Raw genomic sequence first — 12,961 nt, forward strand, 5'->3', positions numbered from 1 at the left:
TAGCACAGGGAGCTTGGAGAGCATGGAAGGGGAAGTGTGCCCAACTTGGGGCTGGGGCACCTGGGAAGTTCTAGGGGAAGTGACAGCTGAAGGCGAGGCCTGTACACTGGAATCTAGTCTCAAAGCCCTTTGCAAAGTGAATGATCCTTACTTAATTTATCCACGTGGAAAAATGAACTTTCCCATCACGGTCACCTGGATATATTTGTACAACGGTGCAGCGGCACAGATTCTGAGTTTCTGCTAAGGACAAGGCGCAGAGTTAAGCATCAAAGGGCACCGAGGGTGACAACGGCCCACTCCAGCTGTCGGGGAGTTTATGCCACACCTCCTCAGGACTGATTTCAATTCTCATAGAGGTCATTCATCCAGTGTGATCCGTTTGTGACTGAACAGGTGGTTTATTATTTAGGTCTTAACTCCCTTTGCCGAAAAGACTGTTTATTTTCTTTCTTCATCATGTAGTAGGGAAATCCAGTTCCGCCCCACACTTAAACTTGGACATACGTTTTACCCAAGAGAAAAATCAAAGTGCACACTGAGTTCAGGGTACTGTTTGCAGATCCAAGACATGAAGCCGGGGAGGCCTGGATGGCTCTGTAGGGTCTGTAGGGTCTGTACCTGTGGCAGCTTGCAGACCTGGCAGTGCCCGTGCTAAGTCAAGCGTTCTTTCCCTCTGGGCTTCAAGGACACTAGTGCCTTTCAAACCACCTGTCTCAGCCCCAAGAAGGGAAAGAGGCAAGGGAGAAACAATTTCTTGTGAATTATAATTATACCATGTTTGAACAAAAGATGGCAAGGTATTTAAGCCAGCAGGTGAAGTCCCCACACTGACTGAGCTTGTCTGGGTGTATGGTCTGGTAGGAGCTGCTTAGACCTTTTGAGTGAACCTATGTTCCCATCTTGCAGATGGGGAACCTGAGGCACCAGAGATGTCTGGAAGCGGTGTTGAACACCTCGTGGGGTTTCCACCCTGCTAAACTCATCTTTCAAAATCTCCCCTGGATACTACCCATCACCCTCCCTCCCCTGCTTTTCAAAAGAAAAAGTCCAAAGCATCTGCCTCCTGTTTTTTGCCAAGTTGCTCCCACTTCCTGAGACCCCGCCCCCCTCTATCTGCCCGGTGAAATTCAACCCATCCTTCAAAGCCCGGCTCAGGTGTCACCTCTCCTCCTGGTTGGAATTCATCTCTCCCTCCCCGGCACTCCTTGGCTTGGCCCTTTCTCTCATTACTTCTCCTAGGGCAACGGGCTTCGCCTCCCAGATCCTCAGTTTTCTCTTTTGTGCGCTGGCATAGTAGTAACACCTACAGTCGTCTTGAAACCCTTGCAGCTCGCGGTCTTCTTCGATGACGCGATGAAAGCTGCGGGCAGAGCGAATGCTTACTGAGGCCCATTATGTGTCATGCCCCGGGTTTAAGACTTTTCTGCCGGTATTTCATGTAATTGTCAGTCGGGTCTCCCTAAAAAAGTACTAGTATTAATTTCATTCCGCAGATAAGTGGAGAGGTCCAGAGAGGTGAAATGCCGCTTCCGGAGGTCACACAGCTCGTTACTAGCAGAGAGCTAGGTTTGCCATACGCCAGAGCCGGGGTCCCAATCACCTGACCGGGTCCCATGCCCGCTCTCCGCCTCTCAGCCGGGGAGGATGGGGGCGGGGAGAGCACAGCACACAGCACGTCTCCTACAATTTAGGGGTTCATTCACCCCCACGCCCACCCCCCGGGCAGGTCTAGCAGGCCTTCGCGGGATCGTTGTCTAAACGCAGGCCTGGCTGTGCCCTCGGCAGGGATCCCGGTCAACAGCTGGTGACCCAAACCCCGGGGCACGGAGCGGAGGCTGGGACGCCTGTACCGTGGGGTACCGGCTAGCGCGGCTCGAGAGCCGCCGAGCGGGTCCCGGGTCCCGAGCCCCAGGAATGTGGGAGGGCTGCGCGGAGAGGGCGGGCACGGCGGGGGCGCTTCCTCTGCCCGCCGGAGGGGAGCCGCCAGGGCGCGCGCGGGGCGCGCTACCGCCCCCTCCCCGCCGCCCGCCGCCCGGCCGGTTGGGCGGGGGCGGGGGCTGTAGCGGGAGGGCGGCGAGGGGCCGCGGTGCTCTGCAGCCGCCTGGCCGGCCGGGCGGGAGGAAGCGATGAATATTCAGAGGGGGAGGGGGAAGGGAGGGGGCTGAGCGCTTGCCGCGGCTCCCTGCAGCCGGAGCCGCATGACGCGCGGAGGAGGCAGCGGGAGCCGCCGGAGCCGCAGGAGCCGGGATCTGGGCGCCGCGCGCGGGGGGTGGGCGCCGCTTGCTCCGCCCCGCGAAGCCCCTGCGCGCCCAGGGACGCGTCCCTCCCGCGGCAGCCGCGCCAGGCTCCGCCGTGTGGCCGCCGCCGCCGCCGCCGCCGCTGCCATGTCCCCGGGGAGGCCCGGGGCGGGCGGAGCGGGGACTAGGCGGACGGGCTGGAGGAGGAGGAGGAGGAGGCGGCGGCTGGAGGCGGCGACGAGGGCGCCCGGGTTCGGGCGCACGGCGGGGCCCGACTCGCGCGTCCCGGGCACGTTCCAGGGCGCGCAGGGCATGAAGCGGGCGGCGCGGGAGGCGCGGCCGCCTCCGCGCTCGCCGGGGCTGCGCTGGGTGCTGCCGCCGCTGCTGCTGCTGTTGCGCCTGGGCCAGGTGAGCGGCCGGGTGGGCCCGGGAGCGGGGGTGGGGGGGGGCGGGCACGAAGGGTGGGGGCGGGACTGGCATCCCCTGCACCTGCCCGGGTGTGCCCTGTTGGCGGGGTTCGCGGGAGGTGGCGAGGAGCCCGAGGGCTCCGAGCACCCCTTCTTGGAGGGGGCTCGCAGGAACCCAGCCGGCCTCGCGCGCCGGCGACCGAGCCCCTGCCCCGGCTGCCCAGTCCAGCGCGGCGGGATCCGGGGTCCCGGGGTGCCCGTGGCCTCCCAGGGGAAGCCCCCGCGCTGGCTCCAGGCCGTCTCTGGCCCGGCCCTTCCCGGAGCTGGTCACATCTGGCCGGCGCGGGCCCGGCTAGCCCGCCCGCGGCGGCCGGAGGGGGCGTGTTTGCGAAGGGCTCTCGTCGCGGAGCGGGGCCGGCCTGGCCGAGCGCGGCCGACCTCCGACCCGGCCTGCAGGGGCCCGAGGGGCCGGGCCGACCGGCAGCGGCGGCGGCCGGGGGAGCCGGGGCAGGGCCGGGTGCGGGCCCTCCGGGCCGAGGGGACCGCTTCTGTGGGGGGGAGTCCCCAGCTCGGTCAAAGGTGGCCCCTCGCAAGCTTTCGTCAAGGCGACGGTCCCCTTCCCGGAGAAACTGCTTGCTTCCCTGGGCGTTTATTTCGTGCTTTGTGGGCGCAGGCTCTCCCCGCACGGCCCTGTTTTCTAGCTTCGCTTTTCAGATACTGCTGTGCCTGGCATTTTGGCGACCGACCTTTCTGAAAGCGCCGTTTCCCCTTCGTAGTATTCCCATTGGGGCTGAGGCTGGGCAGCTGGGAGACGTTCCCATGTCACAGATAGGGAACTTGAGAGGGAGAAGTGAAAGAGCAGAATCACCCAGCCCTGGTCGCGGGAGCTGAGCAAGCGGGTTTGTCTTCACAGTCTTCTAGGAGCCTGCTAGGGTGCTGCACCCGCGAACGAAAGGGGCCTGGTGATACCCCTATTGTGCATTTTGTTAATGAAAATCTCGCTTGTTTTATACGAACAACAGCTCTAAGGAGACAATGTTGGAAGCCCGGGAAATGAGTTATTGGCTAAGGATGGAACCTGGTTTCAGGGAAAACTTTTCAAGCACAGATACAGGATTGTCTGAGAACAGAAACACCATCCTTGGGGCGGCAAAGAAGCCTAGCAAGGCAGGATAAGGGAACTGGGGCCTGGGGCCTGTAGGAACTCTTCACACCCAAAGAGTTGCTCTGGGTGCACACCTCCCCTCCCAGTTTTCTTCAGCAGACCTTGGAAGGCAGTATGACCTCCTCCTGCAGAAAACACTCAATTAGCTCTAGGGCCGGGCTTCAGTTTCCCACACCTTCTTTAATAGCGTTTGTAGGGTGGGCTAACACCACCTGCCCCCAAGAATTGTTTGAGGAGCGTCCACTGGTTAATGTCTGAAAGAGCTTTGTAAACATTAAAAGGTGTCCAGATGGGGTTTCGTTAAGACACAGTGTGTATGGACCGCCTTCTCCCTGTCCCTGTAAGGAAATTCACATAGAGCAGTCTACGAGATTAAAAAGAAAATTGCCTCGTAATTGAAGATCTCTTGGACCAAAGTTTATACTAAAGAAGTATTTGTTCTTCATTTGTTTTTAGTTTAATTTGACACACATATATTTTTTATTATATTATGTTTTTACTTTGTCCATGGGGGTTGCTAGCTATGCTTTGAATCAGTGAAAAAATGTCTGGGGTAAATCAATTACTTGCCCAATTCTTCCTTGTATTTCAGTCTGCTTGTCCCCTATTCAGATATTTCCTTCCTCTCTAATGTGTTCTGTGGAAACTCAAGGCAACTATTTCTCATTTTGGGATACATTATAAAATAGGAAATCTAAAAGGCTCTCTGAAAAAGTGTTTTCAAAATCCACAGTTGACAGTTCATTTTGAGAGTGGCTACTTCAGGGAATTTTCGACCAGACTTTCAAGATAGTCCAAACCCTTTATTTTTTAGGTGAGAATATTGAGGCCTAGAGAAGACGGCGATCAGGCTGAGGTCACCTGGCAAGACAGTGGAGGAGCTGGGACTGAAACTTGTGTTATGTGCCTCTGCCTAGTCTTTTCTTGATACTTTCTCTCTCTCTCTTTTTTTTCCTTTCTTCTGCCATGTTTTACTTTGCTCTTACTTTTTTTTTTTTTTAAGATTTTATTATTATTATTATTTTTAAGATTTTTTTTATTTATTTGACAGACAGAGATCACAAGTAGGCAGAGAGGCAGGCAGAGTGAGAGTAAGGGAAGCAGGCTCCCCACTGAGCAGAGAGCCTGATTCGGGGCTTGGTCCTAGGACCCTGGGATCATGGCTCGAGCAGAAGGCAGAGGCTTTAACCCATTGAACCACCCAGGCGCCTCCCTATTTATTTTTTTTGACAGAAATAACAAGTAAGCAGAGAAGCAGGCAGAGAGAAGGAGAAGCAGGCTCCCCACTGAGCAGAGAGCCTGATGTGGGGCTCGATCCCAGGACCCTGAGTGGAAGGCAGAGGCTTAACCTCTGAGCCACCCAGATGTCCCTTTGCTGTTACTTTTAACTATAGGCATAGCCCTACCTCACTGGGTAAGCCTTATACTGTGGGTATAAATTGAATTTTTCAAAAGGAAACATGTTTGAGATTGGAAGTCATACTTGAGATTTCTGAAGTTTGTACCTTTAGGAGATGTGGTTTTCTGAAGCTTGGATGGGCTGTGTGTGTGTGTGTGTGTGTTACATGGAAGCAACTGTAGCAGGTCAAAAAAATGGACAAGGCGTGGAAAAGACACAGCTCTGTGAGGGAATTAATAGGGATGGGTTTGGAGGCTGAAGAGAGGAGATGCTGGAAGTTCCAGTGCTTAGTACGGGACGGAAAAGCCATTTTTGACCCTGGCATCTCATTCCCCTTCTTCAAGACAGGAAGGACTGTCAGAGATGATTCCAACATGAGGACAGTGCTAGTTGAAGTGTCTGACTCCACCCATTCTTGTAGCATTTTTGCACACTAATTTTGGTTTATGTGAATGTTTTAGGCACTGTGACCGAATGGTCCTGTCCCCTGGCGCCCTCCCCTCCTTTTCTTGGGAAATAGTCCTGACAGATTCTTTAAGAAAGAGCTTGAAAGCGGGCTGCTTTAAAATGGGGGGGGGGGGGGGAAGAAAGGAAGAAAAAAAGGAAGAAAGAAAGAAAGAAGCTGGCGACTGATAGCTGTTTTGTTGGTCTTGTTTTGTTGGATTTGTTTTTTCTTTGCTTTCTTGTTTCCTGGTGAATAATAAGTGTTTGCATCTGTGATCTATAATAGCTAATTCTTAAGCCTGCTTACCTACCTGCTTCATCCGGACTACAAAAAATATGTTGACTCCTCTTAAAGTTGCTTGTTAAAATCTCATATGGGTGACTTCAAATATTTTGTTTTGCTTCAGAACAACAATGGAGAAACCAAACGATTATGTTTTGTTTGCAGACAGTTTAAGAAAACAGAGCAGGCTGGTTTATGGTTAGACTGTGACTTTGAGCTGATTTCAAGTTGAGCCCCACCATGAAGACAACCACGGATCCCCAAGCTTTCCTGAGCAGGGAGAATCCTGGCTCCTGAGTGAACAATTTTGGTCAGCAAAGAGGTTATTTAGCTCCCAAAAGTAATTTTTTGCTTGGGGTTGAGGCCGAGGTAGAGTTGCTGGATGACTTGTAGGCCTGGGTTTAGCCCACACATGGCCTGCAATTACTTCTTAGTCCATTCACTGCTTGGCCAAGGGAATTATTTTGAGTGCAGAGTAAGAGGCAATTTTCTGTATATTTCCTCTTTAACCTCACACTGCTGGTAATATTATAATTAATAGGTAACATTATACGTGGCAGATACTGTGGTCAGGGTTTGAATGCATTATCTCATTTGACCATTTCAGAAATACTAAAAGGTAGGTGCTGTTCATGTTCCCATTTTATCTGAGAGAAAACTGGGATTCTGTGCTTACCCAGGATTTATAACTGGGATTCGTTAGAGCCAGGCCTATTGCCTTCACTGCTCCCCGTTTACGGTCTCGTGCTGTACAAAGTCATATATTTTAGAGAAGTTCTTCAGTGTGCAAGTGAGACATGAGGACAGACTTGTGGTGAAGAACGGGCTTGTGGGTTCTGAACCCTGATGGGGCAGGGAGTCCTTTTGGCTTCTCTGCATCTTGTACTCTATAGGGTCTGCTCTGTTTGTGATACGGACAACCCAGGTACCTCCTTCCTGCTCTTCTTGCTTTGAGAGCCTGAGTCTTCGTGGAGCCAGGCTCTGGAGTGGAGAGACCTGGGTTCGGGTCCTCGCTCTGCCACTTAGTTGCTGCATAAACTTGGGCAAGTCCCTTAACCTCGGTGACTCCTCATTTCCTTATCTGGAAAATGGGACTAACACTTCCTGCTTCCCGGGGCCGCTGAAGAGGAGCAAATATGATAGAAGAGGAACTGCCATATGAAATCTAAGGCATGATTCTAAGGTTGTGGCTACGGCTGTTGTTTGGGGAGAAAAAGTGGGGCTTCACAACATTAGTTCATATAACAAATCCTTATCAGGCGCTTCTCACAGAGTGACGCCTGTGGGCATCATGCACGGTAAACTTAGCTCAGTCACAAAACTTTTTTTTTTTTTTTAAATGTTAGGAATTATTTATTTTAGGGGGTATTAATAAAAAAATAGTAAGTTGCATAACATGCCCATGATTTTATAGGTAGAGTGAGGCTAAATGTAGTATCTTGGCTTATAAATTATTTATGTTTAATAAAAAGCTGATCTGAAGAAAAATACTGGGTACCTGTTTATGAAATGATGATATGGTTATGGCAAACTTGTAAAGGTGAAAAACTGCTTCAGTTTCGGAAGTACTGGGCACACAGCAGGCAGCCTGCATTCGTGACTTACAGGCCTTGGGAGTGAGAGGTTACTCTGATCGCCCCCAGCCAGCCGCTCACAAGTGTGATACAGGCTGTGTGTGTGTGTGATGTCCTCGCTGTCCTCCACCTCCCGCACCCCTGACAGGGATGAGTGGGGGCAGAGGGTCTCTAAGTCGAGATCCCTGGAAACGGCAGTTTTCTCAGGCGAGAGAAGTCCACTGTAGTTTGTCACTGCCTTGTGTGGCTTTCCTGGTGACCCTGCAGAGGACGGGAGCTGTAGGAAATTTGTTATTACTTCCTTATTAGTGATAGCTGTAGTCATCCCATTGTCTCAGAATTTTCATGACATGTAAATGCCTGGGTGGAGGGGCTGGTGGGACTGAAACGGTGGATTAGGGGGCCTTTTGAAAGCGACATAGTGTCAGCTCCCACAGAAGGTCTAATTTTAAACATGCAAATAATTTTCAGTTCCACTTTTCCTTCTTCCTGTTAGAGGAAAGCTGTACCCTGTTGCCATTTCTGAGTCTTGAGCAGACAATGTTGTCATTATGCTCCAAACTATCTCCTTCTCCAGGGCAGGAATGGGTGGTGGTTTTCTGGGTGCCTGAGCCGGGCCCTAGCCCAGTGTTATTTCATGGCTTCTGGGTAAATAAGTGAGTGAATATTAAAACTTAGCACCAGTGTGGAGTCTATAACACGGTGGTTCTTAATCTTTCTGGGGGGTGAGGTGGGGGTATGAGACCCTTACAGAGTATGTAAAAGAGAAGTATCTTCTCCCTAAAAGGAATGCATATATTTACAACTTTGTATCCAATTTCAAGCATTTCGTAGACTTTTTGAAACAGCCTAGGATTCTCAGGTTAAAAATCCTCCAATCTAAAGCTGTATAGCGTTAGAAAAATATCAGTTTTCTTCGGAGGTAATCACTGTGGGTATCCTTGGTTTCCTTCCAGGAGGAAAAATGTTTCTTTGTAATGTATACATGTATCTGCATTAATCTTTTAAAATAATTACATTGAAAACTTTATGTATATATTGGAGTCTACTTAGCCTTTTAATTTACTTTGTTATTTTAGAGATTATTTAATACCTTTACTGACAGCTTTAACTCATTCTTTTAAATGACTGCTTGGGATTCTGATGTGTGAAGTTACCATGATTTATTTGACCATGCCCTTATCAGGGGACACTTTTAACTGTTTTTTTTTTTTTTAAAGATTTTATTTATTTATTTGACAGAGAGAAATCACAAGTAGGCAGAGAGGCAGGCAGAGAGAGAGAGAGGGAAGCAGGCTCCCTGCTGAGCAGAGAGCCCGATGCGGGACTTGATCCCAGGACCCTGAGATCATGACCTGAGCCGAAGGCAGCAGCTTAACCACTGAGCCACCCAGGCGCCCCCACTTTAACTGTTTTTAGTGCCCCTTCCCCAAGCCTTTTACAAATCACGCTTCAGAGAATGTCTTTCATGCCAATTTCTTGTCACTTTCAGAAGGATATCCATAGGATAAATTTCTAATTTTAGGATTGTTGCATTAGAGGGTACATGCATTTAAAGTTTGGTAGCTGTTGTTGTTTCCTCCAGAAACATTGCTCCAGTTTACCTGCCCCCACCCATAGGTTTGAGAACTGAGGATTATTAAATTTTATTTTTTTAATCTTTTAAAGTTTTTTTTTTTTTCTTTAAGTAATCTCTGCACCCAACGTGGGGCTTGAACTTACAACCCTGAGATCAAGAGTTGCATGCTTTACTGCCTGAGCCAGCCGGGTGCCCCGAGGATTGTTAAATTTTTAAATGTGTGCCAGTCTGAGAGGTGAAAAATTGTATCTTGCTACTTTTATTTATATCTCTGAATTAGTGGAATATTTTTTCCTATGTTTTGGACATCTGCATTCCTTCCTTCCTTCCTTCTTTACTTTCTAGCTAACTCCCTGTTCGTTAAAAAGAAAGAAAAAAGATTGCCATTTTGTTATTGATTTGTACAGGGTCTTGGGAAATTAAAGAAGTTTGTCCTATGGCTCTCATTTGTGTTGGAAATATGTGTATTTTCCAACTATTTTCGATGTGGCCCTTGTTCTTCAGGGACTCAGAAATAAATAAGATCCCTGGATGGTGAAGAGACTATAGAGACTATAGAGCTTGGAACCGGATTGCTTGGTTAGAACCCTGCCTCTCCCATCTAACTAGCTGTGATCTTGGGCAGGTGCCTGAACCTTTCTGATCCTTAGAGTTCACATTTCTAAAATGCTAATAATACTAATAGTACTTCTCACACAGGGTAGTTGGATAAGTTGAGATCTCATTATGTCAAAGTTCTTTATAAATGGGCACAGAAATAGAACAATATTTAATAGAATATTCCATTTTCTCAGAATTTAGATTTTCAAGTTAGGGCACACGGCCATAATGATGACTTGTCAAAATTGTGCCACAGAATCTTTTAAATTGGATTTAAGAGATTAAGTCCACAATAGAATGTTTACACACACACATATGCATATATATGTATTCAAATGTATAATGTGGAGCCATGTACGCTTCCCTGATAGCATAATTTAAATTAACGTATCTCAGGACACCTGGCTGGCTCAGTCAGTTAAGTGTCTGACTCTTTGTTTTGGCTCAGGTCAGGATCTCAGGGTTGTGAGATCAAAACCTGTATCAGGCTCCGCACTCAGCAGGAGTCTGCTTGAGATTCTCTCTCTCTCTCCCTTGCCCTCTGTCCCTCCCCTGCTCTGTCTCTCTCTCAAATAAAGAAATAAATCTTAAAAAAGTAACAAATTATATTTCTCTTTTGACAGTGAATATAATTAATATAGGTTAAATGACCACAAGATATGAGTGAAGAGTGGCCAGGGTGGTCCTAGCCACTGAGAAGCATAGGACTACTGACTGTGGTCTTTAAAAAATAGGGTTCTGCTTGCATTAACTTGAGCATTTCTCTTTGTTTTGCGACCTGGCCAGCTCTGGCTGTGCCTGCCTCTCTGCTCTGGGTACCTTTCCTGCAGGGCCAAGAGGAGTTATTTAATACCACCAATCAAAAGTAAAGATATAAACCTTGGTTCTAATTGCAGGAGGTGGGAGAGCAGGGGAGTCTGTCCTGACTGTACCACTGGTTTCTACAGCTGCAAGGTGGTCCTGCAGCTCCTGCTCCTGGCCCAAGGACTGCCTTCTTCTCATGTCCTTGTGTCATAGGTGCTCTTCCTTACCCACTGGAAGTGGACCTTGCTGGCAGTCCTTTTCCTGAGCCCGGAGACAGAGAGCTGCAGAGAGCTCGGTGTGGGTAGAGTTTAGCATACCATCTTGGGAGTTGGACAGACCTGACACCTTCAAGAACTCTTATGCTCAGAGCTGTACTTGTTCTCATCTGGAAAATGGGGACAACAAAAATATGGATTAAATGGATCCACATAACATGTTCTTAGTGTGAAATAAACCCTCAAAAAAAGATGTTGGCTGTTGTTTTATCATCTTATTTTGCTGGGGGTACTGGCATACATTAGCTCTTAGAAAGATTTAAAAAATTATGTTTACCTTATAGGTTACAAAGCCCTTCAGCATATATGAGCTTACAGCATTCCTGTGAGTCATTCCCACTATTTATTTATTTATCTAAAAAGATTTTATAGTCTGCCTTCTGCTCAGATTATGAGCCCAGAGTCCTGGGGTTGAGTCCCACATCAGGCTCCTTGCTCAGCAGGGAGCCTGCTTCTCCCTCTACCTACTTCTCCCTCTGCCTGCCACTCCCTCTGCTTGTGCTCTCTCTCTCTGTGTCAAATAAATCTCGCACAGAGAGGAAGATTGACAGAGAGGGAGAGAGAGAAGGAGCGAGCACGAGTAGGGTGAGCGGCAGCAAGCAGTGGGCAAAGCAGACTCTCCAATGTGGGGCTCGATCCCAGGACCTTGGGATCATGACCTGAGCTGAAGGCAGACCTTTAACTGAGCCACCCAGGTGCCCCTGTCCTTCCCACTTAAGGTGTGGCTCAATCTGTCTCTAAGTGACTTGTCCAATTCAGGTGTCATCTGTCTTTTGCGCATAGTGTAGCCTAGTTGTAAAGCTTAATTAAATTTAGAATCCGTGTACAAGAGGCACATACTTTTAGGTTGAACCATATGAAATATTATTTTTGGTCCTTTGACTATTGGCCCTCAAACATGGTTCCACCTAATATGATCCAGAACGTGGGCGAAGTTTGGAAAACCAAAACCTAGATCTCTCTGCGGGAAAGCAGTCTGTTTAAAACCATGGGCCGTAAAACCAATTTAGTAAGTTATGAGCAGCATTAAAGAATGATGGACTAGAGAGTTTCAGGGTTTACTGCATGTTGAAAAGGTAAGTGTTGTGTCATGAAATTTGTTTCCGTTACATATACTCTGTGCGTATGTGTGCTGAAGTGCACAGAGTATGAATTTCTTATTGTGGCTTTCGGCATTGTCCAAGAAACTGGAAACTGCTAGGATAGGCCTTCGAGTGGCAGAAGATGTGGGGGTGGGGTGGAGGTGGCTTTGGTTTCCAGAGATGGTGGGAAACCAGTATATAAAGTCCCCAGTTATGCACTGTAAATGCCCCCAAATGTAGCTGAACAGGGTCTTGCAGTGGCTGGTACAAGAGGGACCAGCTTTCAGGGTGGTCCCTAGGAAGGGAGCGGGTCCACTGGACACCGAGGGGGCCTACTCTTAAGTAGCTGCCCTTCTGGAAACTGCAGGGGGACCGCCTCTGAAGAACACCTCTGTAGCACAAGCTATTGGCTATAACTTTGTGTTTTTTGGTTAATGGGTTAGGTAGAAAGCAAACCTTTCCTGCCTACTGTGTCATGTACTCTGAGAACTTAGGAGCAGATCTTGGGGGCTCCGAAGTTCTGAGGGACCATTAGCCATCTGGTGATTAGTGGGGACTCCCACTTGGCGTTGCCTGGCCTCACAGCCCAGAATTTTAACCTCCAGGTTGTGCTGCCCTCACTGCACCTGTGCTGATCTGCACAGGACCTCATGCTGATGCTCTGGAGGCCCTTAGCCCCCACTTGACTGGAGAGGGTCCTCATCCAGAGGGGGTTGATTTAATTCCCAGGTGAGTCAGTTTAGGTTGTCATTTTTTTATATTAAAAAAATTGGAGGGGCGCCTGGGTGGCTCAGTGGGTTAAGCCGCTGCCTTCGGCTCAGGTCATGATCTCAGGGTCCTGGGATTGAGTCCCGCATCGGGCTCTCTGCTCAGCGGGGAGCCTGCTTCCCTATCTCTCTCTCTCTCTGGCTGCCTCTCCATCTACTTGTGATTTCTCTCTGTCAAATTAATAAATAAAATCTTAAAAAAAATTGGAAACGTAGATAAATAAAAGAGGAAAGCAAAATTATCTGTAATCTCCACTCCCCTAAACTATTTTGAATGGTAATTTTTTCTTTATGTTTTTATTTTCCTCCTCCCTCCCTCCCTCCCTACCCGTCCATCCATCC

General features: G+C 49.1%; 1 protein-coding gene across 1 annotated transcript in view; it reads left to right on the forward strand.

Moving 5' to 3' along the window:
- Positions 1-2,380: 2,380 nt before the first annotated feature.
- Positions 2,381-12,961, forward strand: part of LOC132008440 (receptor-type tyrosine-protein phosphatase eta-like) — a 163,979-nt gene continuing 153,398 nt past the window's right edge. The window contains exon 1 of the mRNA XM_059387047.1: positions 2,381-2,648. Within this exon, the coding sequence (XP_059243030.1) occupies positions 2,388-2,648 (261 nt within the window). The 5' untranslated portion in view covers positions 2,381-2,387. The remainder of the gene's footprint in view (positions 2,649-12,961) is intronic.

The sequence above is a fragment of the Mustela nigripes genome, unplaced genomic scaffold (genome assembly GCF_022355385.1).
Source record: "Mustela nigripes isolate SB6536 unplaced genomic scaffold, MUSNIG.SB6536 HiC_scaffold_148, whole genome shotgun sequence".
NCBI lineage: Eukaryota > Metazoa > Chordata > Mammalia > Carnivora > Mustelidae > Mustela > Mustela nigripes.